The sequence below is a fragment of the Bos javanicus genome, chromosome 8 (assembly GCF_032452875.1).
Source record: "Bos javanicus breed banteng chromosome 8, ARS-OSU_banteng_1.0, whole genome shotgun sequence".
Taxonomy (NCBI): Eukaryota; Metazoa; Chordata; class Mammalia; order Artiodactyla; family Bovidae; genus Bos; species Bos javanicus.
The window spans coordinates 8,372,468-8,397,393 of record NC_083875.1 but is presented as its reverse complement, the minus strand read 5'-3'; the positions used below and the strand labels follow the sequence as shown (position 1 = coordinate 8,397,393).

At 51.5% G+C, this 24,926-nt stretch overlaps 1 protein-coding gene across 4 annotated transcripts in view; it reads left to right on the top strand.

Annotated features, from left to right (window-relative positions):
• Window positions 1-12,632, top strand: part of BLK (BLK proto-oncogene, Src family tyrosine kinase) — a 52,108-nt gene extending 39,476 nt beyond the window's left edge. For all 4 annotated transcript variants that reach the window (XM_061425008.1, XM_061425009.1, XM_061425007.1 and 1 more), the window contains exons 6-13: window positions 83-186; window positions 4,268-4,414; window positions 4,879-5,031; window positions 6,323-6,502; window positions 7,603-7,679; window positions 10,075-10,225; window positions 11,181-11,312; window positions 11,996-12,632. In XM_061425008.1, the coding sequence (XP_061280992.1) occupies window positions 83-186; window positions 4,268-4,414; window positions 4,879-5,031; window positions 6,323-6,502; window positions 7,603-7,679; window positions 10,075-10,225; window positions 11,181-11,312; window positions 11,996-12,201 (1,150 nt within the window). In that variant the 3' untranslated portion in view covers window positions 12,202-12,632. The remainder of the gene's footprint in view (window positions 1-82; window positions 187-4,267; window positions 4,415-4,878; window positions 5,032-6,322; window positions 6,503-7,602; window positions 7,680-10,074; window positions 10,226-11,180; window positions 11,313-11,995) is intronic.
• Window positions 12,633-24,926: the final 12,294 nt, after the last annotated feature.

The window sequence follows — 24,926 nt, the reverse complement described above, 5'->3', positions numbered from 1 at the left end:
AGGGGGAAGGGACTTGGGTGACAAGATCCCCAGGACCATGGCCACTCTCAGCTCTGCCTGCCTTTGTGCTTTTCCTTTCCAGGTGGTTCTTTAGATCAATTTGCCGGAGAGATGCCGAGAGGCAGCTTCTGGCTCCAGTCAATAAGGCTGGCGCCTTTCTTATTAGAGAGAGTGAAACCAGCAAAGGTAAGCCTGGGGCCTGCTGCCCTCACCATGCAGCCGGGGACCCCCACCTATGGCCTTCCTTCTGGGAGTTGGGTGGGGGTCAGGGGAGGTGCCAGCCAGGAGAATCTGATAGCTTCCACCTGGGTGTCCCCGCCACATCAGGACAGCCAGGACAGCCCATGAGTATCCAGTATTTGAGGCTGTGCACACAGACAGCTCTCCCAAGACCTGGCTAGAAATGCACCCAACACGGGTGGGGGATTGGAGAGGGAGTTAGACAGCTGCTCCAGCCACTGCGGGCCGGTCTCACACTGCCTGGGCCAGCGGGAGCGCTGAGGCTGGTGGGGGGCAGAAAGGGGGGTGACCCATCTGGAATCAAAGGATTTGAAAGAATCTTTAGAGATCATCTCAGTCAGAGGCTGTGGCTCAGACACTTGCAAGAGCCTGGGAGGCATCGGAAGTTTGGGGCACAGCCTGTGATACAAAAGAAGGGGGTAGTGATCATGAGAACTGCGGGGACTCCTAGATTTAAACCCACTGACCGAGTGGAATGTGTCTGCCGCCACTCTGAGGTCACTGGGTTTTCTCTGTTAGTTTTCTGTCTTTCCTTCTTAAAGTGCTTTTGGCTATCAAGTATAAAACACATCTAAAAAATTGCATAAATTATGAACAAGAGCAGAATTATAACCATAGAGTCATAATAAGTACACATCTGTGTAACTACAAGAGCAAGAATATTCCAGATGCCCAGAGCCCCTCTCACTGCCCCACCGGTACCCCTTCCTGATTCACCTTTCACCCCCAGAGGAGCCACCGCTATCCTGACTTTGATGGAAGCCCTTCCTTGCCTTTCTTTATAGTTTTACCACGCATGTTTTGCCTGTTTTTCACCTTTATTATACAAATGGGATCAAGCCATTTTAGTCTTTGTGTCTTATTCCTTTCACTCAACATTGTAAAATTCTGTATTTGTTTGCTAGGCCTTCTGTAGTAAAGTACGAGAAACTGAGAGGCTTAAACAGCAGACCTGTGCTTTCCCACAGTTCCAGAGGCCAGGAATCTAAGGTCAAGCTGTCCACAGGGTTGGTTTCCCTTGAGGCCTCTCTCCCTGGCTTGCAGGTGGCCGACTTCTCCCTGTATCCTTATGTGGTCATCCCTCTGCATATGTCTGCGTCCTCATCCCCTCTTATAAGGTCACCAGTTGCGTGGATCAGGACCCACCTCAATAATGTAACCGCCCCTTTAAAGACCCTATTTCCAAAGATAGTCACATCACTGGGGTATAGGACTTGAGCACAGGAATTAGCAGGGATGGGGGGACACAGTTCCGTCCATCACAGATGCATTTGCATGGCCGAGGCAACAGCAATAATCTGTTGACTTTGACAGCTAAACAGAATCCAGGATATGAATATTCCATAAGCTCTTTCTCCATACTGGTAGCACTGGGCTTGTTTCCAGTTTGGGGCTGTTATGAAGGTACTGCTGTGAACCTTGAGGCATATGCTTCCTAGTGGGTTTGCCTCTAGCCTTCCATCTTTGAGATACTGGGCCGGTATCCCCATTTGAAAGATGGGAAAACTGAGGGAAGAAGTGACTCGCTCTAGACCAACAGTGAAGACGCATCAGGGCCCAATCATCTGAGAGGCTCTGAAAGTTTTCACAAGCTCTAAATGTGTCAAACAGACCTAACACTGGGCAGATGGAGGAGAACTTCCCAAACAGGGTGAAGATGACTAGATGTTTTGTTTGCTGTAGAATATTTCAAACACATACACAAGTAAAGCAAATAGTAAACGGAACCCCTGTACTCAACACCCAGCTTCAACAATAATCAACCCAGATAATCTGATTTCATGTACATCCCCAGCCCTATTACTGTGAAGCAAATGCCAGACATCACGTCATTTCACCAGGAAATGATGTTTTAATGGCTGCCTGTTGCTAAGGGGCCCTCTGGAGGGAAAGCCACCCCAACCTCAGTGTGAAGGAGGAAAGGATCTCTAAAGGTGGGGTGTCTCTTCCTGTCCTTGCCCCCCACCCCACAGCTAGTCCAGGCTGGGATTGGCCAGTTGGAGCAGGGGCTAGAAGACCCCTCGCCAAGTATACAGCACCTCTATACACATGCGCACACGCTCCGCAGAAATCCAAAGCCTCTTCAGGTGGGAAGGAACACTGCTCTCAGAAGGCGGGCAGCGAGTTCTAACCTAAGAGGTCTCCAGAACATCCCTTAGCTTCTCGAGACTAATTTTATTGATATGTTTGTTAGAACTGACCAGTTTCCCAGTTCAAGGACAGGTGGCCTTTACGAAAATCTCAGTCTCTGGGAGCCCAGCCCCGCACCCCAGAGCATTCCAGCCACAGGGTGGAGGCAGGGCAGGGGATCCAGATATTGTGAACAGGAAGGATTGAGACCCGTCTTAAGAAGAAGGAATGCCAAATTGTAAAAAGATGTTGGGGACAGGCCCTGAGAGGAGCCCACACAGCAGAGAGGCCCTAAATAAGAGCTCCCGTGGCACTGGAGGAAGAGACTCGGGCCTCCTTGGCTGATCTGGAGGCATCACAAGCAGGGAACAGCAGAGGGAATGGAGAAGATAGCTCTTTTCCTCACTACGGTGGTGCGTGGATGAATGTGCTCACTAGCGCCACTCTCTGGTTCCTGTGATACCCGAGCTTGCTGCACTCGCCAGCGGCGAAGTTGGGAAGACACTTTGCAGCGTGCAGGTTGGGCTGAGGTAGGATACGAGGGGCGGGCTGTGTCAGCGGCAGGGCACGCCACAGGACGCGCGGCCTCTCCACATCCTTTTGCAGGTGGGCGATGAGAGAGGCGCAATGGCCAAGGTAGGGGAGAAGGGATTTGAGATGGGGTGATAGTCTGAAAAGGGAGGAAAGACGCCTGAAGACAAACAGCGCAGGGCAAAAATCAAGCGCCCACGCCCAGGACAAGAGGTGTTCGAGCCTGACACCTGGTGGCGGAGGGTGGTACTGCCTGCGGTAGGCGCGCCTTTAGTACGGTCACGGGAGCCCCCAAGCCAACCATTGATCAGCCAAGGGCCCTGGGGCAAGAGACATCCCCCTTCTGGGCCTCAGGTTTCTCATTTAGCAAATAAAAGTGGAAGTATGTGGCACCCAGAGAGCTGAACAGAGGCGCCTTATAAAAATATCAAGTTCATGGAAAATTTCCCAGCTGGAAACTCTTGCCTCCTAAATTGCCCTTAACAAAATTGGCATCTGCAACCTCCGACCGCAGGAAACATTAACCTAGAAAACAGAATACGTAGATGTGTGTATGGATTTGAACAGAAGCCCTGGGTTGTGTCTTATTATGCTCTTCCCCAGGGACAGGAGTGCTTCCAGTTGTAATTTGCTATTGGAGAAGGAAATGGCAACCCACTCCAGTGTTCTTGCCTTGAAAATCCCAGGGAAGGGAGAGCCTGGTGGGCTGCCGTCTATGGGGTCGCACAGAGTCGTACACAACTGAAGCGACTTGGCAGCATTGCATGTGGGGCAGAGTCAATCTTTAAACGGAATGAAGGAATGAATGTGTGAGTCAATCTCCTAGTCCCTCCAAAAAACTCTGTATTTCTCAATATTCCAGGGCAAAGGGTCCTCAAGTCACAGGTGCCCAAGTAGGGGAACAGCCTGATGGCTAAGAGAGCATTCTGCATGCTCCAGAGTTCTGGAGCAGTTTTAGGAGGCTTGAGGAGGAATGCCAAGGACAGAGTTAGAATGAGCTGACAGGAAAGGCTTCCAGGAGGGTGGAGGGTGGAGGGTGAGACAAAGAAAAAGGTAACTGATGATGGTCAAAATGGAAAGCAGAATTGGGGGAACTTACCTGCAATGCAGGAGACCTGGGTTTGATCTCTGGGTCAGGAAGATCCCCTGGAGAAGGGAACGGCTACCTACTCCAGTATTCTTGCCTGAAGAATTTCATGGACAGAGCAGCCTGGAGGGCTACAATCCATGGGGTCTCAAAAGAGCTGGACACGACTGAGCAACTAACAGCACTTTTCCAAGGCCTTGAAATGAAGCCCCAAATCCCAATCCTGATTTTCCCTCGTTGTGTCTTACTTCTCATGGTGTGTCTTTGTTAACTCTCTAGGTGCCTTTTCTCTGTCTGTGAAGGATGTGACCACGCAGGGGGAGGTGATCAAACACTATAAGATCCGCTCCCTGGACGAAGGCGGCTATTACATCTCCCCCCGGAGCGCCTTCCCCACTCTGCAGGCTCTGGTGCAGCACTATACTAGTAAGACGGGGGCATCTGACAGAGGGCTGGGCTGCGCCAGAGGAGCCCTCGTGTCCCTCCGTCACTGAGTTCTCGAGATCGCATGAACCATTGGTGCTGTTTTGGTGGAGGGGTGGAGGATTATCCCAAGGCTGGACCTGAGGTGTTAACTGTCAACATAATGATTCCCTGTCTGTCTCCCTGATCCTCTATGTTGGCTGTGACCACATGGAGAATAGCAAGTATTTTCACTCTTAGAGACAGCAGGACAATGATATCGTGCTTATTTTATGTAAAACAAATGCAGAGAGCTGAGTGTGTGTGTGTGTGTGTGCACTTGTGCACATTGAACTTGGGGTGGATGTGGGGCTGTCAAGAAGGAGCAGGGACACAGCTGGGAATGATACAGCTCTCATGATCTGCATGGTCTCCACAGATCTGTCTATGCTTGTGACCTCCAGCTCATCTCTTCTTTCCTAATGCAGAGAAAGGGGACGGGTTGTGCCAAAGGCTGACCCACCCCTGTGTGAGCCTGGCTCCCCAGAACCCCTGGGGCCAGGATGAATGGGAAATCCCCCGGCAGTCTCTCAAGCTGGTCAGGAAGCTTGGATCCGGGCAGTTTGGTGAAGTCTGGATGGGTGAGTATGTGGTACTCCAGGAGTTGCTCACCCACTGCCCTGCATCCTAGAGCACAGAAGGCTCGGGATCTGCACTGGGCCTCGTCCTTCCCATAGAGGCTTGTGAAGGGGAAGGGACTGGGACCATATACCCATTTTACAGACTAGGTAATGGAAGTACAGAACACTGAAGTCACCTGCCCTCAGCTGTTCTGATATGGTGATGAAGCAGGAGTAGAATCCAGCTCTCCCCCTGCCTCCACCCCAGCCCGTTCCCGCCTTCCTTCTTCACTGCCCAGAGCTGCCTTTGCCATTGACACCTGTGTGACCTGGAAGAGGAGCCTGGCTAGCTCCTCTTAGCTTTGTCTCACTGGGTGGAAACACTATGTTAACCAGGGTGAGAGGTGAACCAGGGCTCCAGGACCCTGATAACAGTCACCACATGCAGCTGTGAGACTGGCCCGTCCCTTAACTTCCCGGCCCCTGTGGCCTCGCCTTCAATTACAGTGAATGGCTGCTCCTCTGCTTACCAATGTGCGATCAGAATATAAAAGATGCTTTATTTTATCCCTGGAAAGGTCCGTGTCTCTGGGGCATGGTTTCAAGGTGGGACCCTGCTGCCTCCCTGATTCCTCCGGCATCCAAGACTGATGCCTGGGGCACCCCTGGCAGGCGCTCCCCCTGGTTCCTTGCAAGTCTGAGTCCTGACTTATCTTTTCACTTCAGTGCAGACAGGGACCTAATGGACTGGGCTGTGTGGTGGCGGGGGCGGGGGTGGGGTGGGGTGGGGTGGGGGGGCGGTGGTGGTGCAGGAGCTGTAAGGATCTAGAGATGAACATCACAGGGCACAGAGATGGGGCACAGAGGCCCCGGCCACCTCTGCCTCCTCTATGATTCTGCCACGGGCTGTGATGCTTACTGCCATACTGACGCTATCAAGTGGTTGAAGAGATTCATTAGGCAGAGATAGGAGGACAAAAGGGACGCACCCCGGACCTGGCTGTAGGGACCAGGAAGTGAAACGGCCCCCCTCCCAGGCTGGGTAATTTCCTTAACCGCCCAGGGTTCCTGTCTAGCAGAGGAGGCCGGGACAGGCTTGAATCCTTCTAGGTAAGCGGGCGCATCCGTCACCATCAGGAGCTGTAATTCCAGCCCAGGATCACTTCCGGGGGCGGGGTTCTGGCCTCAGTGCCCCATCTATATAGAACAGGGATGGCTCCTGGAAGCTTACGTAGATTTTGGATAAGGGATCACCTGCCCCCACCTCCAAGTCTTCTGAACATCCTCTTCATCTTCTGTCCCCCGGGCTCAGGTTATTATAAAAACAACATCAAGGTGGCCATCAAGACCTTGAAGGAGGGAACCATGTCTCCGGAGGCCTTCCTGGGCGAGGCCAACCTGATGAAAACTCTCCAGCATGAGAGGCTGGTCCGTCTCTACGCTGTGGTCACCAAGGAGCCCATCTACATCGTGACCGAATATATGGCCAGAGGTGGGGACCTGCCCGGGGCTGTGTCCCTCACACAGAGGCAGGAGGGCTTGAGGGTGAGAGTCCAGGCTTGGGGGCTCCGAGAAGGATAAGGCTGATCTGCTGGCTGGGGGACCTCTTCAGGGGACTACTGAGGCATGAGCTGGATCCATCAGCCAATATCCTGCAGATCTAGTGTTCCACATGCATGGGTGGGGGCAGAGTGAAGGATGATGAGAACAAGACAGCTAAGTTGTCCTTATAGAGGAGTTTCCATAGCTCAGGAGACCCTGAACCAGCATCTTTGCAGGGAGCCTCCTGTGCTTGGCACCCCCTGGGGCGGACAGAGGGCAGCAAAGTCTAAACAATAGTAGGCTGGGCATCCAGAGACAGTTCTAGTCCAGGAGACCTTGTACAACCCTATGAACATTTTCAACACGGATGATGAGAGGCTGGGTGAGATGGCCACTGAGGTCTAGAGTATGGCCATTCTCTGCTGGGGCCTGGGGAATCCTTCTTACCCCTCCTATGATCCTGACCACACCCCGACTCCTGTCAGATCCTAAAATGCTGTGTTGATGCTGTCTGTTCCTTAAAGGGTGTCATGAAGGGGTCCTACACTGAGCTGGAGGCATGTGGCTCCCTGGCTCACCTCTTAGCCACCCCTCAGATGAGCAGTCCCCTGCTCTTAGGTACCAAAGAGGAGCAGCGTCTGTCCCCTGTACCAGCTCCAGGAGATGAGTCTCCGTAATTCTGGTGATTTCTTGCATCCTCGGAGGCAGAATGTCTGCCAACAAAGGGTGAAGTGGACGGAAGATGCTTTGTAATGTCATGCAGGGAACGAGCAGTTTCTGACCCGGTTCCTTGACTGTGTGACCTTGAACCTGACCGAGACATCACGTCCTCTGAGCAGCTGGCAGCAGATCAGCGCCTCTTGGGAGCTGTGAGGGCTGAGATGGGAGTTTCTGTAGAGCAGAGGCACCTGCAGCTGTGGGGGCACAAGAGACCCGAAAGAGTGCCACCCACTTCCTGCCCAGGTGGGCAGCAGCCCACACCCCGAGAGGCCGGCCTGGCCAGGGTCGGGTCACCCTGCAGAAGTTCAGCTGCGACTTCTCTTTCCTCAGGCTGCCTGCTGGATTTCCTGAAGACGGATGAAGGTAGCCGATTGTCCCTCTCAAGGCTGATTGACATGTCGGCCCAGGTTTGTGAGCGCCAAGTGCAGTGATCCAGGCCCCTGGGCCCTGTCCTCTGCCCTTGTGGCTCAGCGAGATCAACTCTTTGGAGGCTGTGTCCATTAGATTTAGGCTGGGCTGTGAGAGACAGAAAGCCCAAGTCATCATAGCTTCAATGTGTAAGCACCAGAGGTGGGCAGTCTGGGGCGGGCAGTGAAGCTTCCCCTCAGAGTCACAGGGACCCAGGTTTCTTCCACCCACTGGGTCTTAATAGATCATCTTCCCACCCAGGGAACCTGCTCATGCTTTAGCACCTTGTCCTCCTCAGCCAGGAGGAAGAAGTGGGATAGAGGGGGCAAACTGCACCCGCTCCCTTTAGAGCCAAGTGCTGGAAGTCACTCACTACACTTGCTCTCCCAGCCCCCTGGCCACCTGTCACCTGCCCGCACCTAGCTGCAAAGGAGCTTGGGAAATGTAGTCTTTCTCCTAGGCAGCCATGAAGGTTCTATTGGTGAGGACCAGAGGAAGAAAGGATGGTGTGGGGAACCCAGAAAGTCCCCACGAATCCACGTCATATGGCAGGTCAGCACTTTGTGGTGACCTCCTCCATCCTCAGATGGTGCCAATCAATGCCTTCTGTAGACTCGGACATCATGAGGTGAGGAGCAAAATGAAGAGGAAGGAAACGTTCCTCCCGGGGGACTTTAGCTGAGGATTCTAACTGGCAGCAAAGCACATCTGGTGGCCCTGCGTGTGTGTCTGTTGAAACTGGAACTCTCAGAAGAAGAGCTCCGGTCTGTGGTCAGCTCGTGAGACGCAGAAACACACACACACATCCTGTTGGAGGGAGGCACCCTCCCCTATCCCACACTACCCCCACCCCCCTCCAAGTCGTTATCTGCTCTTAGTATCAGGGCAGGAACTGAGGTCACCGTGCCTTTTTTCCACCCCCTTTTTTCCACTGAGGTGTGCACAGGCTGGGTTGAACAGGATGGTGAGGTGGTCTCGGAAAACTAAGCCTGGTAACTGGTTTCAAACCACAGCTCAGTGATAAGCCTGCCCACTCCCTTTTTTCCCTTTCTTTTCCTTTTCTCACTCATTGTCAATGATCTCTGTCAATCCTTCAGGAAATCTTGGGTCCCCTAGAGGCAAAGGATATGAAAAGTCACCTGAGTTTATAAGTTCAGTTCAGTTCAGTCGCTCAGTTGTGTCCGACTCTTTCTGACCCCATGGACTGTAGCACGCCAGGCTTCCCTGTCCATCACCAATTCACAGAGTTTACTCAAACTCATGTCCATCAAGTTGATGATGCCATCCAGCCGTCTCATCCTCTGTCATCCCCTTCTCCTGCCTTCAATCTTTCCCAGCATCAGGGTCTTTCCCAATGAGTTAGTTCTTGGCATCAGGTGGCCAAAGTATTGGAGTTTCAGCATCAGTCCTTCCAATGACTATTTAGGACATCAGTCCTAAATAGTCATTGGAAGTTCCTTTAGGATGGACTGGTTGGATCTCCTTGCACTCTAAGGGACTCTCAACAGTCTTCTCCAACACCCAGTTCAAAAGCATCCATTCTTCGGTGCTCAGCTTTCTTTATAGTCCAGCTCTAACATCCATACATGACTACTGGAAAAACCATTGCTTTGACTAGATGGACCTTTGTTGGCAAAGTAATGTCTCTGCTTTTTAATATGCTGTCTAGGTTGGTCATAACTTTTCTTCCATGGAGCAAGCATCTTTTAATTTCATGGCTGCGGTCACCATCTGTAGTGATTTTGGAGCTCAAAAAAATTAAGTCTGTCACTGTTTCCACTGTTTCCCCATCTATTTACCATGAAGTGATGGGACCAGATGCCATGATCTTAGTTTTCTGAATGTTGAGCTTTAAACCAACTTTTTTACTCTCCTCTTTCACTTTCATCAAGAGGATCTTTAGTTCTTTGTTTTCTGTCATAAGGGTGGTGTCATCTGCGTGTCTGAGGTTATTGATATTTCTCCCGGCAATCTTGATTCCAACTTGTGCTTCATCCAGCCCAGCATTTCTCATGATGTACTCTGCAAATAAATAGGTTTATAAGTAGATGTGGCCAAGAATCTGAAGGTTAGGAAAGCAGAAAATCAGAACCTTCCAGGTGAACAGCTTCTAAAACACATTCTGATCACGCTAACGCCTTGCTCTGTGTACAAACATACACACACGCATGCACACTCTGCCTTCTGGGTGCTCCTTATCTTGCTCTACAGCATGAAGTGCAAAGCTCCCCTCCAACCGCAGCCTGTGTGCCCCACTTTGCAGCCACATGGCAGCTCCCCCCGTCCTGTCATATCTTGGAACCTTCACCCCGCCTGGCTCTGATGCAGAGGGTGGCCTAAAGTCCTTTCTCTCCCTGAGGGGTCTGGCCTTCACTGTGGGGCCCCCTCCCACAGATTGCAGAAGGAATGGCATACATCGAGCAGATGAATTCAATCCACCGGGACCTGAGAGCGGCCAACATCCTGGTGTCTGAGGCCTTGTGCTGCAAAATTGGTGACTTTGGCTTGGCCCGGATCATCGACAATGAATACACCGCCCAGGAGGGTGAGCAGCACCCCAACTCCCCAGTCCCCCTTGGACTTCTTGTCGTGCAAGTCTTGACCTTACTCCCAACTAGTTCAGCATTTCCCCGACGTGCTCTGCAGACCACAGTTGCCTCAGGAGGAATGACTATGTGAGAGTGGGGTTAGAGATACCACCCGTTCTGTGAGTCCTCTTGGAGATTCCCAGCCCATAGCAGCATAATAGAGGCAGTGAGAAGGCAGCAGCTAAGTAACAAGGCACATATGTTTCCCGTTGTGTCTCCCAAAGTCACTGGAACCCCAGAAACTTTTTCCACGTAGGTTCTGTGAACCTCTCATAGAACCAAGGGTTCACAGAGCAGACTTTAGAAAACACTGCCCTAAATGCCTGCCTGCTCAGTCACTTCAGTCATGTCCAACTCTTTTCGACCCTATGGACTGTAGCCCACCAGGCTCCTCTGTCCATGGGATTTCCCAGGCAAGAATACTGGAGTGGGTAGCTATTCCCTTCTCCAAGGGATCTTCCTGACACAGGGATTGAATCCAGGTCTCCTGCATTGGAGGCAGATTCTTTACTGTCTGAGCCATCAGGAGAGCCCACCTAAGGCAAGGACAAGTTAAACGACTTGCCCCAGTCATGGGTTCCTGTTAGTAAACAAGGCTAATGGGAGGTGGAAACGACCTCTTCAGTGCCAGGCGGAAACACATGCTGGTCGCCCAGTGAAGCCAGTTTAGGCAAAGACACAAAGCGGGAGACAGGGGTGGTATTTGTCCTTTGGTGCTGTGGACCCCCAGGGTCTTCACACTCCTGGTCATGTGTCCTATGGGTCTGAATGACTCCCTGGGCGCATTTCTGTCTGATACAGTGACCCAGGCATCACCAGGCAGGGCAGGGGCTGGGGGAGAAAGAGCAAGGAGTTGGGGGTGTGGAGGAAGTCAGTCATGGCCTCATGAAGCTGCTCATGGCTTTCTTATAGGGGCCAAGTTCCCCATTAAGTGGACCGCCCCAGAGGCCATCCATTTTGGGGTGTTCACCATCAAAGCGGACGTGTGGTCATTTGGAATCCTCCTGATGGAAATTGTCACTTATGGGCGTGTGCCCTACCCAGGTAGGCAGCTGTGTCCTGCAGCGACCCTCCCGGCTCAGGGCCGTCCTGAGACGGCTGTGATGGCAGATGTCCCATCCTCAGGGCCTGGGGCTGCCCACCTGCATGTCAGAATGGAGCCCCATGGTTGAAACTGAAACCCAGGTGTGCCACTCTGGGGGTGGGGCGGGGCTTCCCTCCCTCCCCTCAGCATTGCTCTTGGAAACAGGACTGTGTCCCCTGCATCCAGCAGAGGTCAGTGAGTCCACAAACCTGGAATTCAGTTAAGGTGGGGATCTGAATTCAAATCTCTTCCAGTTAGTTTGCCCTCAGTTGAGTGGCCAAATGGTCCCTCCCTTGGCCTTACATCGTGGGTACAGCCCCCAAACCTCCATCCTGAGAATCAACCCCCAGGCCGATCTGAAGGGCTTGGGCCCTTAGCAGCCTATGGGAGGGGCTGGGGCCTGTTCACCAAGCACCTGCTTGGTGAGTGATGCTCACCTGTGTGCCTGACAGTCCCAGGTAAGCAGGTAGCACCCCATGCAGGAGGAACTGCCCCGCACTGAGATCATCTACACTGTTCTCAAAGCAATAAAAAATAAATGGAGGGATGTGTAAAGGTGGCACCAACCGGGCTGAGGGCAGAGACGGCGGTGGATGCCTCGCGGGCCCCCGCCGGTCCTCAGCCACGTCCCTTCCATCTCCAGGGATGAGCAACCCCGAGGTCATCCGCAACCTGGAGCGCGGCTACCGCATGCCCCGCCCAGACTCGTGCCCGCCTGAGCTGTACAACGGCGTCATCGCCGAGTGCTGGCGCAGCCGGCCGGAGGAGCGGCCCACCTTCGAGTTCCTGCAGTCGGTGCTCGAGGACTTCCACACGGCCACCGAGGGCCAGTACGAGCTGCAGCCCTAGGCCCGCGTGCAAAACTGTCTGGCCTCAGCCCCAGATGCACCGAAAGGCGGGGAGATGTCCGCACGCCCATTTCTCAGATGAGGAAACTAGAGGCAGCTGGGTCACGGCCTGGACTTTGGAGCAGGATCCAATCGCAGCGCCACACCTCTCCGGCTGTGCGCCCCTAGGCGACTTAGCCTCTTAGCGCCTCTTCACACTGGCAGAAAGGGGATGAACCACAATAGAACCTACCTCGCATGTTCCTCACGAGGATGACCCGGTGACGAGGATCACACACTCCTCGGTGTCCGTCATCACGTCACAGAAGGCTCCCTGTGCTGGCACCAGAAACGAGGAGTCGGCCACCGGCGACCTGAGTCCAGCGACTCTCACCTGACCCAGACTGCGCTCAGCACTTTGGGACTTTTCGGAAATAAAGTCGCGAGACCTGACGTTTCCCGTGTCGTTCTTGGCGACAAGCCTGGACGTCGCATACCTGCCATTCGTGGTTGTATGAGTGGTGCCTCTAGGGGCTCGCAGATGGCACTGGGTTTCAAGAGGAAATCGAGGACCCCAGCCCCAAGACAAGGGCGCCATCACTGCCTTTTAGGGCAGCTAGAATAGCGCCAGCAGGTGGCGCTCTCACCTCAGACATCCTCAGCCTCCAGGTCTGAGTTGGGTGATGGGGAGAAAGGGGGTTTGCTCAGCAGTGGCGCATGCAAGGGAGGCGAGCAAGCCCCGGGCTCTGGGTCCCTGGACCGGGAGCATAAACAGGTGACTTGGGGATGGTAACACGAAGGAACGTTCCAGGCTCCGCACTGTTCATTGAAGCTCCCCATTTGTCATGTTTCTGTTTTGTTTATGCTAAATTTTACTTCTTTGAGCTGTTAGGGTTACAGAAAAATGAATGAAAAGTATAGAGAATCCCTATTTAACCCCTCATCCCGCCCCACCCCCAACTTTCCCTACTGTTAACATCTTGCAATCGTATCAGTGATGAGCCAACACATTATTATTAACTGAAATCCATAGTTTACCTGTGTGGCTTCTCAGGTGGCGCAGTGGTAAAGAACCCATCTGCCAATGCAGGAGATGTAAGAGACATGAGTTTGATCCCTGGGTTGGGAAGATGCCCTGGAGGAGGGCATGGCAACCCACTCCAGTATTCTTGGACAGCGGAGCCTGGTGGCCTACAGCCCATGAGGTCTCAAAGAGTCGGACACATCTGAAGCAACTCAGCATACAGTTTACCTCAGGATGCACTCTTTGCCTTGTGTTCTGTGGGTATGGACCTATGTATACTCCCATGCCGTCGTTCCAGGGTTACAGAATAGCTTCACTGTCATTCCCTGGGCTCCACCTGTTCTTCCCTCCCACCCTCCCCCAAACCTCTGGCCAACAACTTGCCGTGTTTCAACTCCTCTGATCCTGTGACAGTCTGAACTGAACAGAGCTTCATGATCAGTCCATATTTATTGGGTATAAAGAGAGAGGTCTCCAGTGTTCTTGCCTGGAGAGTCCCAGGGACGGGGGAGCCTGGTGGGCTGCCGTCTATGGGGTCACACAGAGTCGGACATGACTGAAGTGACTTAGCGGCAGCAGCAGCAGATCCTATGATCCTTGTTTTAGAGATGAGGAAACCTGGGGCACAGAGAGGGTAAGTAATCAACCCAAGGCCACACAGCTAGTAAATAGCGGAGTAAGGACTCACCACTCTTTTTTTTTTTTTTTTTTTTTTTTTTTTTTTTATTTATTTTTTTTATTCTTCCAATTTTATTTTATTTTTAAACTTTACATAATTGTATTAGTTTTGCCAAATATCAAAATGAATCCGCCACAGGTATACATGTGTTCCCCATCCCGAACCCTCCTCCCTCCTCCCTCCCCATACCATCCCTCTGGGCCGTCCCAGTGCACCAGCCCCAAGCATCCAGCATCATGCATCGAACCTGGACTGGCAACTCGTTTCCTACATGATATTTTACATGTTTCATTGCCATTCTCCCACATCTTCCCACCCTCTCCCTCTCCCACAGAGTCCATAAGACTGTTCTATACATCAGTGTCTCTTTTGCTGTCTCGTACACTGGGTTATTGTTACCATCTTTCTAAATTCCATATATATGCGTTAGTATACTGTATTTATGTTTTTCCTTCTGGCTTACTTCACTCTGTATAATAGGCTCCAGTTTCATCCACCTCATTAGTACTGATTCAAATGTATTCTTTTTAATGGCTGAGTAATACTCCATTGTGTATATGTACCACAGCTTTCTTATCCATTCATCTGCTGATGGACATCTAGGTTGCTTCCACGTCTTGGCTATTATAAACAGTGCTGCGATGAACATTGGAGTACACGTGTCTCTTTCCCTTCTGGTTTCCTCAGTGTGTATGCCCAGCAGTGGGATTGCTGGGTCATAAGGCAGTTCTATTTCCAGTTTTTTAAGGAATCTCCACACTGTTCTCCATAGTGGCTGTACTAGTTTGCATTCCCACCAACAGTGTAAGAGGGTTCCCTTTTCTCCACACCCTCTCCAGCATTTATTATTTGTAGACTTTTGGATCGCAGCCATTCTGACTGGTGTGAAATGGTACCTCATAGTGGTTTTGATTTGCATTTCTCTGATAATGAGTGATGTTGAGCATCTTTTCATGTGTTTGTTAGCCATCTGTATGTCTTTTTTGGAGAAATGTCTATTTAGTTCTTTGGCCCATTTTTTGATTGGGTCGTTTATTTTTCTGGAGTTGAGCTGTAGGAGTTGCTTGTATATTTTTGAGATTAGTTGTTTGTCGGTTGCTTCATTTGCTATTATTTTCTCCCATTCTGAAGGCTGTCTTTTCACCTTGCTAATAGTTTCCTTTGATGTGCAGAAGCTTTTAAGGTTAATTAGGTCCCATTTGTTTATTTTTGCTTTTATTTCCCATATTCTGGGAGGTGGGTCATAGAGGATCCTGCTGTGATGTATGTCGGAGAGTGTTTTGCCTATGTTCTCCTCTAGGAGTTTTATAGTTTCTGGTCTTACGTTTAGATCTTTAATCCATTTTGAGTTTATTTTTGTGTATGGTGTTAGAAAGTGGTCCAGTTTCATTCTTTTACAAGTGGTTGACCAGATTTCCCAGCACCACTTGTTAAAGAGATTGTCTTTAATCCATTGTATATTCTTGCCTCCTTTGTCGAAGATAAGGTGTCCATATGTGCGTGGATTTATCTCTGGGCTTTCTATTTTATTCCATTGATCAATATTTCTGTCTTTGTGCCAGTACCATACTGTCTTGATAACTGTGGCTTTGTAGTAGAGCCTGAAGTCAGGTAAGTTGATTCCTCCAGTTCCATTCTTCTTTCTCAAGATCGCTTTGGCTATTCGAGGTTTTTTGTATTTCCATACAAATTGTGAAATTATTTGTTCTAGCTCTGTGAAGAATACTGTTGGTAGCTTGATAGGGATTGCGTTGAATCTATAAATTGCTTTGGGTAGTATACTCATTTTCACTATATTGATTCTTCCAATCCATGAACATGGTAAATTTCTCCATCTATTAGTGTCCTCTTTGATTTCTTTCACCAGTGTTTTATAGTTTTCTATATATAGGTCTTTAGTTTCTTTAGGTAGATATATTCCTAAGTATTTTATTCTTTCCGTTGCAATGGGGACTCACCACTCTTAACCATTCTTCCAGGAAGATTCTGTCCAGATGTCTCAGACCATGCCCCCTCGAAGACTTGGGCCTCCATGCTGGGCTCTCAGGAGAAGGAGGCTCACAGTAGGCTGAGCGGCTGGGAGAAAGCCCACCCACCTCAAGCACAGCAGCCCCTCTTGCCTCTGGCTCACAAGCTCAGAGGCCTCACAAGGGTTATTTGAACAGAGTGTGACTTTTAAATTGTTTTGAAAATCAATCATTTAGCCCAACCCTCACTCCATTCTCACCCTCTCACAAGTGGACACTGAGGCCTAGATAAGGACTCAGAGTCACACCAGGTCCACAGACCAGGGCCGGGGCCCGGTCTAGCCTCTGCCCACCCCAGCTCACCCGCTTTCCTGGAGGGCAGACTTTAGTTTATTGCAGGCTTTTGTTTTGTTTTGTTTTTGAAAACAGACATCTTTGTATTTGTGTGTGTATGAAGTTGCTCAGTTGTATCCGACTTTTTGCAACCCCATGGCCTGTAGCCCACCAGGCTCTTCTGTCCATGGGATTTTCCAGATAAGAATACTGAAGTGTGTTGCTCTTTTCTCCTCCAGGGGATATTCTCAACCCAGGGATCAAACCCGTGTCTCCTGAGGCGTCTGCATTGGCAGATGTGTTCTTTACCACTGAGCCACCTGGGAAGCCCTTCTTGTATTTGAGAATTCTCCAAATCACATTAATTAGCTCCCTGGAAAAACCTCATTTCTTAACCATGGCAAAAGAACTATTCACTTGATGGAACAGAGTCCAGAGCCTTTAAAACATTACTCACAGGACCTCCCTGGTGGTCCAGTGGTTAAGACTCCATGCTTCCACTGCAGGGGGCAAGGGTTCAATCCCTGGTCCAGGAACTAAAATCCCACATGCCCTGGGGCACAGCCAAAAGAACAGTAAGCCGATATTTTTTTAAAAGTTACTAATGAGAATGGGGCCCCCAGGACAGAGCACTTGACAGTTTACAAAGGGGTCCCCGGCTCTACGCGGCCTCTCAGATGTCGGCCACCTGAGTGGCCACCGGGTTCCTCCTAGTACTGAACGAGGGGAGGCGGCAAGGCTGACGGTGCCACTCACCATCACATCACTGCAGGGGAGGGGCTGGAGCGCTGACCCTGGCTTCACACCCAGCACTTGAGGGATCCAGCAGATAGCACTGAGGTGAAAAGCGAGGACTGGGGTGGACCCAACTTGTGCAGGGCAGGCTAAGTGGCCGTGTGGGGCTATCCTCTTAATAAGGATAAGCAAACTGCTCCGAGAGGATGACAGGAAGGTTTTGTGAGCACCTGGTGGAAAAGCAAGGAGGAGAAATATCTGGTGCTGGTGGGACCGCGGGCTGGATGGAGTCTCATCCTTGAGACAGTAACTGTGGTCCCCGGAGAGGTGAGGTGGCCAGAGTCTTTGCCCATGAGATGGGGATTCTGTTGATAACTCACGGGGTGACGACTCCACCTGACAGCAGCCAAGACCATAAAAATAGCCATTAGGGAGTGTCTAGAAGATACTGGGGAAAATTAAAATTTCTGGGCAGAATGGTGGGTGTGTGGAAAGATCTGGCGGGCACCTGCAGGGACTTTTTGACCTTTCATTTCCTCCTTGGCCATGAAGGGCTCCAGTGATGAGGAAGACAAGAATCTGTTCCCAAAGGGCTCTTAAATACACCTCACTCGTGGGAGCGTGTGTCTCACATCCATTGCTGTGATCACAGCGAGGATGCTGGAGCAGGCTGCACACCTTTGTTACCTGCCCGGTGCCACGCTCCTACTTCTGTTTGTGCCACATGACACATGCCACATGAAACCTCAGAACCCATTCTGTTACTAGGCCCCTTTGTAGATGAGAAAAACCTCGTCTGTGAGAGGTAAGGTCACCTGCTGAGCTCAGGCATCAGGGACGCAAGCCCAGGTGAGCCTCAGTGCAGAGCCCATTCCAGTGGGGAGTTCCTGGGAGAACGAGGAGGTTAGGCTTTGCTGGAGGCAGAGCTGGCGCTGCCCCAGACCCATCCACAGGCTGGGCCCAGACCCCTGTGGCCTCGTTCCTGGGCCACTTGTCCATTGTGCTGTGGAAGGACAGGCTTCAGAGGAACCAGGAAGTGTTCACTCCACCTCTTGGATCTGCCTCTTACTGGCTGCCAAACCCCTGGCCAGTTACTTAGCCTCTCTTGGCCTCAGTTGCACTGTCTTTAAAATGGACACAAACATACTATCTCACAGGGAAGCCAAGGGTAAGCTGAGATACTGTGCATGAAGCTTCGGGTATGGGTTGTACATGCGGTAGGAGGTCAGCACACAATCGCTCCCCCGCCTGCCGGGGGCGCAGTACAGACAGCATCTCCCTGGGGTCACGTGGGGGTCAGTGTGGGAGCCCAGCCTGCTCACCCCCAGCCCCTCCGCCTCTGTTTCAAATCAGTTTGGCCCCTGGGCCACCAGGTTCCCGTGGGTAGCAGAGGCTGACAGGGCTGATGGGAGCCAGTCCCAAGGGGTCTAAAGGCAGATTATTGAGGACTGATGAGGTGAAGGGGACAACTGCCCATAAGCTGACAGCATCGCTGTGAGGAAGGAGGGCAGGAGGGCAGGGGGTCCCTCATCTTGGCCTGATGTCTCCTGGAAGGAGGAGGGTCCCCTCTGGGGGTGCCTCTGCTGGAGCATTTCCTTCTAGGCCAAGGTCATTCTGCAGGCTCTTGGTTAAAATTAACCTCTTGCTCATTGCTCTGGACTGAATGGCCTTTTCCATGAGCCACCAGCACTTGGCCTTTCATGGATGAGCTGGGCTGTGTGCCCTCTGCTCCCCAGAGAGAAGTGGAATCTGTGGCCTCTGTTCTGGAAACTGGACAAGAGGGGTGGGGCATGTGCATATGATGTTATACACATGCACACACGGGCTGGCTTGCACGCATGGGTAACTAACCAGACCAGGGCACCTTGTGTGTGCTAAGCTGCTTCATTAGTGTCCAACTCTGTGCGACCCTATGGACCATAGCCCACCAGGCTGCTCTGTCCATGGGATTCTCCAGGCCAGAATACTGGAGTGGGTTGTCATGCCCTCCTCCAGGGAATCTTCCTGACCCAGGGACTGAACCTGTGTCTCTTAAGCCTCCTACGTTGGCAGCAGGTTCTTTATCACTAGTGCCACTTGGGAAGCAGGGCACCTGGGGAAGAGACAAGTTAGACTTGTACAAGCTTCTTGCCATTGGCCTTATTTCTTGGTTGTGTTATTTCTTTCTTCCTCATTTTTAACCCCTAGATTTGAACAGTTGACCTACTGCACCCCGTGCACCACACACGAGATTAAGAAAAATACGCAGTGCCTCTTGAATCCCAGATGACCCAGAGACTCATTAAGTGAGTGAGCAAATGATAAAGCAAAATGCAGAAAGCTTTGGCCAGACAGTCCCTTCTGGTGAGCTGGTCTGTGTCTTTTTCCCACTGTGTCCACAGCCCTTGGCACAAAGCTGGAAGCATAGAAAGTCCTCCGTGAATATTTGTGAAATACATGAGTGAATGGGAACAAGTTGCTATTTTGCTCTTTGCCCACATCCCAGAGATAGTAACATGTTAAAGTCAAAATGATGCACCCAACTGGGGCTCAGGCAAGGATGGTTTGAGCCACATCAGAAAGGGGCTGAGGCTGGGAAGAAAAGAGCCAGTGGTTGTGGCTCTGGAGGCTGGAGTCCTGCTCAGCCAGGAGGCCTTTGCAAGTCAGCTGACACCTTGATCCTGAGTCCTCTCTCATCAGCTGCACCCACTAACTGGGTCCATGCCTGGAGCAGATGAGATAGTCAATACCTCTCCTGTCCCTCACAGAAAGCCTGGTACATGGCAGGCATTCAACAGAAGAGTAACTGTTAATGATAGTACCAGATATCTACCAAAGAAAGGTGGGCTAAACTTTCAGAAGCAAAGGATGAGGTGGGTTGCTGCTAATCCTGCAAAGGGGACTTCCCTAGCAGCACAGTGGATAAGCATCCGCCTGCCAATGCAGGGAACGGGGGTTTGACCCCTGGTCTGGGAAGATTCAATATGCTGAGGAGCACCTAAGCCCGTATGCCACAATCACTGAGCCCTCAACAAGAGTAGCCCCACTCACCACAACTAGAAAAAGCCCATGCGAAGTAATGAAGACCCAGTGCAGCAAAAATAAATAATTATTTTAAAATCCTGCAAAGGAAAGCCTCAGGAGGGACATGAATGAGTTAAGAGTGTCAGACAAGGGGGAATTTTTGCAGTAGCTGTATAACAAAGGAAAGAAAACTTGAGTCCTTCCTATTTCTAGGGCTTCCCTGGTGGCTTGGATGGTAAAGAATCTGCCTTCAGTGCAGGAGGCCTGGGTTCGATCCCTGGGTTGGGAAGATCCCCTGGAGAAGGAAATGGCTAGTCACTCCAATATTCTTGCCTAAAAAAATTCCATGGACGGAGGAGCCTGGTGGGCTACAGTCCACAGGGTCGTAAAGAGTTGGATACGACTGAGTGACTAACACTTTCCTGTTTCTAAACAACCAAAAGACTAGTGGACAAATAGTGGACATGAGTACTGGACAGAAAGTGAGTGAAGTTGCTCAGTCGTGTCCGACTCTTTGTGACCCCATGGACCGGGGCCCACCAGGCTCCTCCATCCATGGAATTTTCTAGGCAAGAGTACTGGAGTGGGTTGCCATTTTCTTCTCCAGGGGATCTTCCCAACACAGGGATCGAACCCAGGTCTCCGGCATTGCAGGCAGATGCTTTACTGTCTGAGCCACCAGGGAAGCTAATAACATAGGCAAGGTTGCCTGATCACAGCAATAAGTGGAAAAGTGAAAATTAAATAGGTAATCAATATTTTTGCCATCAGAATGGCAAAAATGACAATATTGCTCATTTCTGGTGATGATGTAGGAAACTAGTTACCTTCATCTAGTGTTGACAAGAGTGTTATTTGATTAAAAATGTTCTGGGGAGCATTTTTGGCAGCACCATGCAAAATCTGGGATGCTTGTACTCAGTGGTGAAGTAATTGCACTTCTAGAAAATGATGATACACTAAGACACACACTCCTTCTCAAAGATATGTGAAAGTTACCACGCATGGCCGCATTCTGTCATTGCAACAGCAAACATCGAAAACAACTTGAGGGATTTCCCTAGTTGTCCAGTGGTTAGGACTCCGAGCTTCCAATGCAGGGGAGGCAGATTCAATCCCTGTTTAGGGAACTAAGATCCCACAGGCCTCAGGACAATTAGCCAGCAGGCCACAATTAGAGAAACCCACATGCTGCAACTGAGACTCAAGGCAACCAAATAAATATTTTAAAAGTTAAAAAAAAAAAAAAAGAAAGCAATTTGAAGGTACAGCAAAGAGGAAGATATAATTAAGGAACATGTATTTTGTGGACTAGAATTCTGTCATTAAAATGAATGGGGCACTTCCTTATGATGTGAAAACATGCCCAAGACATGTCAAGGGTTCAGGACCTGGAAGGTGCAGAAAAACACGTATGGCATGAATTCATACACAGTTTTGGTATTTATCACACCGACTCTTACATGTATGTAAATGTGCAGTAAAGGGACCAGAAAGAGCCCAGCCTGACCTGGGCTGGCGGTGGGGACTCAGGGGACAAAGGCAGATAACAGAGGGGCTCACAGTTGACTCGTCCTTGGCTGGAATCTTTTAGAATGAGAATGCAGTAATGCACTTGAAGGAAAAAAGCCAGGCAACGTCAGTGATGGATTGCACGATGCAATTGTGCCTGGTGGCAGAGAAGGGATGACGTGACCCCGGGGTTGGGTCCCGCCCTGGGGCTCCAATCAGCCTCCTGATGCGGGGCCTCATTTGCCGCCCCGCATTTCAGCCCATTTCCTCTCCAGATAGCGCCCCCCACCAGGTTATCAGCGGCTGCCTCGCGGGGAGGCCAGCCCTGCACCACACCTTTAATGTGCCGTCAGCAGGCTTATCGTCCCTGTAGGGAGGGAGGCCAGCGGGAGGTCCAGGGACCAGACGCGGCTGGTGGATCGTGACCAAGCCCCTCCCCGGCAAAGGCCGGCATCCTAATGGGCTGGGGGTTGGGAGCCGAACTTCCCACCACCAGCGTCTCCTCCCTCCACGGCCCGGACATCCCCATGACAGTCTTCAAGCCTCAGGAGCCCTCTCTCTCTCTTTTTTTTTTTTTGATGTGGACCATTCCTTTCTAAATCTTTATTGAATTTGTTACAATATTGTTTCTGTTTTATGTTTTGGTTCTTTGGTCTCAAGGCACGTGGGATCTTAGCTCCCCTACCAGGGATCGAACCGCACCCCCTGCACTGGAAGGCGAAGTCTTAACCACTGGACCGCCAGGGACGTCCTCATCTCTTTCTGCTGCTGCTGCTGCTGCTAAGTCGCTTCAGTCGTGTCCGACTCTGTGCGACCCCATAGACGGCAGCCCACCAGGCTCCCCCGTCCCTGGGATTCTCCAGGCAAGAACACTGGAGTGGGTTGCCATTTCCTTCTCCAATGCGCGAAAGTGAAGTCGCTCAGTCGTGTCTGACTCTTAGCGACTCCATGAACTGCAGCCCACCAGTGGTAACAATAATGTCACCAGAATGGATTGCACGCCCTCCATGGGCCTGCTGCTGTGCTGGGTGGTGGGTCTGCTTTTTTGCTTCTTAATCTTTCTACCCAACAGGGAGGAAGCTCTAGAGATATTAAGTGACCAAGGTCTCCAACAAATACAAGGCAGAACCAGGATCTGAATGCAGGCCACTGAATGCACATCCGCCGGGAAAGCAGGGAGTCCCAGTGGATCTCATCACCTCCAGCCCTGGTCTCTCCCAGGGGCCTGGAACCCTAGCAGTGGCTCCCCTTAGTTTTGTCAGTGGGAGAGGGACCCTCTCCATTGGGGGTGACTCATGTGAATGCCATTACCCTTGAGCCCCACTAATTGAGAACTGTGTCTCCTGGCTTTTTGAGGGACTGGGTGAGGTGGAAGGTGCACTTCATGGGATCAGATCCCTGCCTGGCAGGCCTCTCTGAACCGAAGACTCCAGGCAAAACAGCACCCAGGTGGACTGCGAGAAGAGACGGAGCAGACGGGGGAGGTGGATGCAGAGAGCCTGATGGGGACACACGTGGCAGCTGCCGACGGCTGGAGGCACCTGCAGAGCGTTTTCCACAGTGGAGTTGGGGTGGGGGTGGTCGGTGGCCGAGTGGGGCTTCATCTCTGTGGGGACTCTTTCTGAGCTGAACACCGATCTTGCTGACTCAGATTGACCCTACACACACAGCATGAGCACTGACTGAGTGCCTGGAGCTAGGTGCTCGGCACGCATCGTTCCAATGGTGAAAACACCGTAAGAAGACTCAGGTGAGGAAACCAAGGCCCAGGGGAGTGGGTGGCTTGCTCAGATTTACATGGTTTAGACTTCCAGCCCAGTCCCCTTCCACTTCTCCTCAGCTGGTGACGTTTGCAGGACGGCAGACCCAGCTGCTTGCAACACAACTGGCTCTGGATAAACTGTGCCGAAAACAGGCAGCCGGATGAGAAAGGACTTGAGCATGAAAGATATCAGAATTCCAATCTGGGTTTTCCCAGCAAATTTTCTTGAGTCAGTGTGATCTTCTCGATATTAGGCTGGACCAGATGAAACTGCCATTTTTGTTGGTCAAAATAATTGAATATTAGCAATTTTGTGTGGTTTTGTCCTAAGAGTATTTAAGGAAAAAAAATTCTGGAGACAGGGGGCTGGAGGAAATGACCCTTGTCTGGCTCAGGAGTCTATGATTTGTCCCTTGAGTTTAACTGCAAATACGATTAGCCTTCCTGGGACAATGGCTGTGACCCAATATTCCCTACACTCATGAGAGGTGACAAACACATGGTCTTGGACAAGTCCCTTCCCCCTGTGGCTGGTGAGTCCTAATGCTGATGTGCTGTGGGTTGATGTCCTTGTTCCCTGGGAGTGGGGTTGGGGTGGGACTGGTGGTGGGCAATCTACCCACTGACACAGAAACCCTCAACCGTCTCTTCCACCTTCTCTCTGAGTTCCTGAAGCCCCACAAGGATTCCTGCGCCCAGGCTCATGTAAAGGCTTGGTGGGAATTCCAGTGGGCTTCAATCTAGGACTCTGGAGTGAGGCGGGGCTCTGGAGCTGACTCACCTGGATTAACATCCTGGTGGGGTCACTTCCCAGGTGGGGAGTGCCCCAGGTATGGCATTTACCCCTCTCTCTGCTCCATACCTGGGTTGCCCCAGCCACAGAATCTGGACAATGCCCGTGCCTGCCTCCAGGGCTGGGGGAGGGCGAGGGCGGTGGTGTCTGTAACATGCCTGGGAGACGCTAGCAGTACTGGCATTATTGTCCTTGCAGGCAGCGGGCATTCGTTACACACCCCGTGAGGAGCCAGAACTGGTCCAGAGGCCTGTGGCAGCCTCCCTTAGCTTTCCTCTTCACTCCACCCCCGCCCTTGTCCTGGCTGCATCGTTGGTGGTCCTGGGCCCACCGCAGCACTGAATCCCTGCGATAACTCTGGGGTCACAGGGGTCAGCCTGCGGCCAGCAGCTGCTCAGGCCTCCGGATCTCTCCACGCTCCCTGCTGATTGGGGGCTGAACTGGAGGCTCGAGAATCTCTGAGAAGTTGGTGTAAACACTGAGATGGACACAACAGCATCCGTTGCAAATCTGGATGAGCTGGGAAGCGTCCTTCTCTCTGCTGGGGGAGCCACAGGCCTGGGGGACTGGAATCCTTCCACAGGCCTGGAAGGCAGCATCTGAGCCTGGGAGGACCTGACCTAGGGACCCAGTGCTGCGGGTACTGCGTGCAGATGGTAGAGTAAGGGGTAAGCCACCTCTGAGGCCCCCTTTCCTGAAACACTGCCCCTCTGGCTCACTTACTCCTGATAATCCCCATATACGTCTTTGCAATCATGGGACCACTGTGAACTTCAGTCTCTTCCACAAATGGAGGATAATGCCTCCTCTTGCTTGGCCTGGAATGTTTGTGAACACTGGACTGTACAGTGCCCAGCGCAGGGCCTAGACACAGAAAAGCACTCAAGACCAGTTAGCACCTTCCCACTTTGAGTTCTCCCCTCTCCAAAAGCCCTTTCC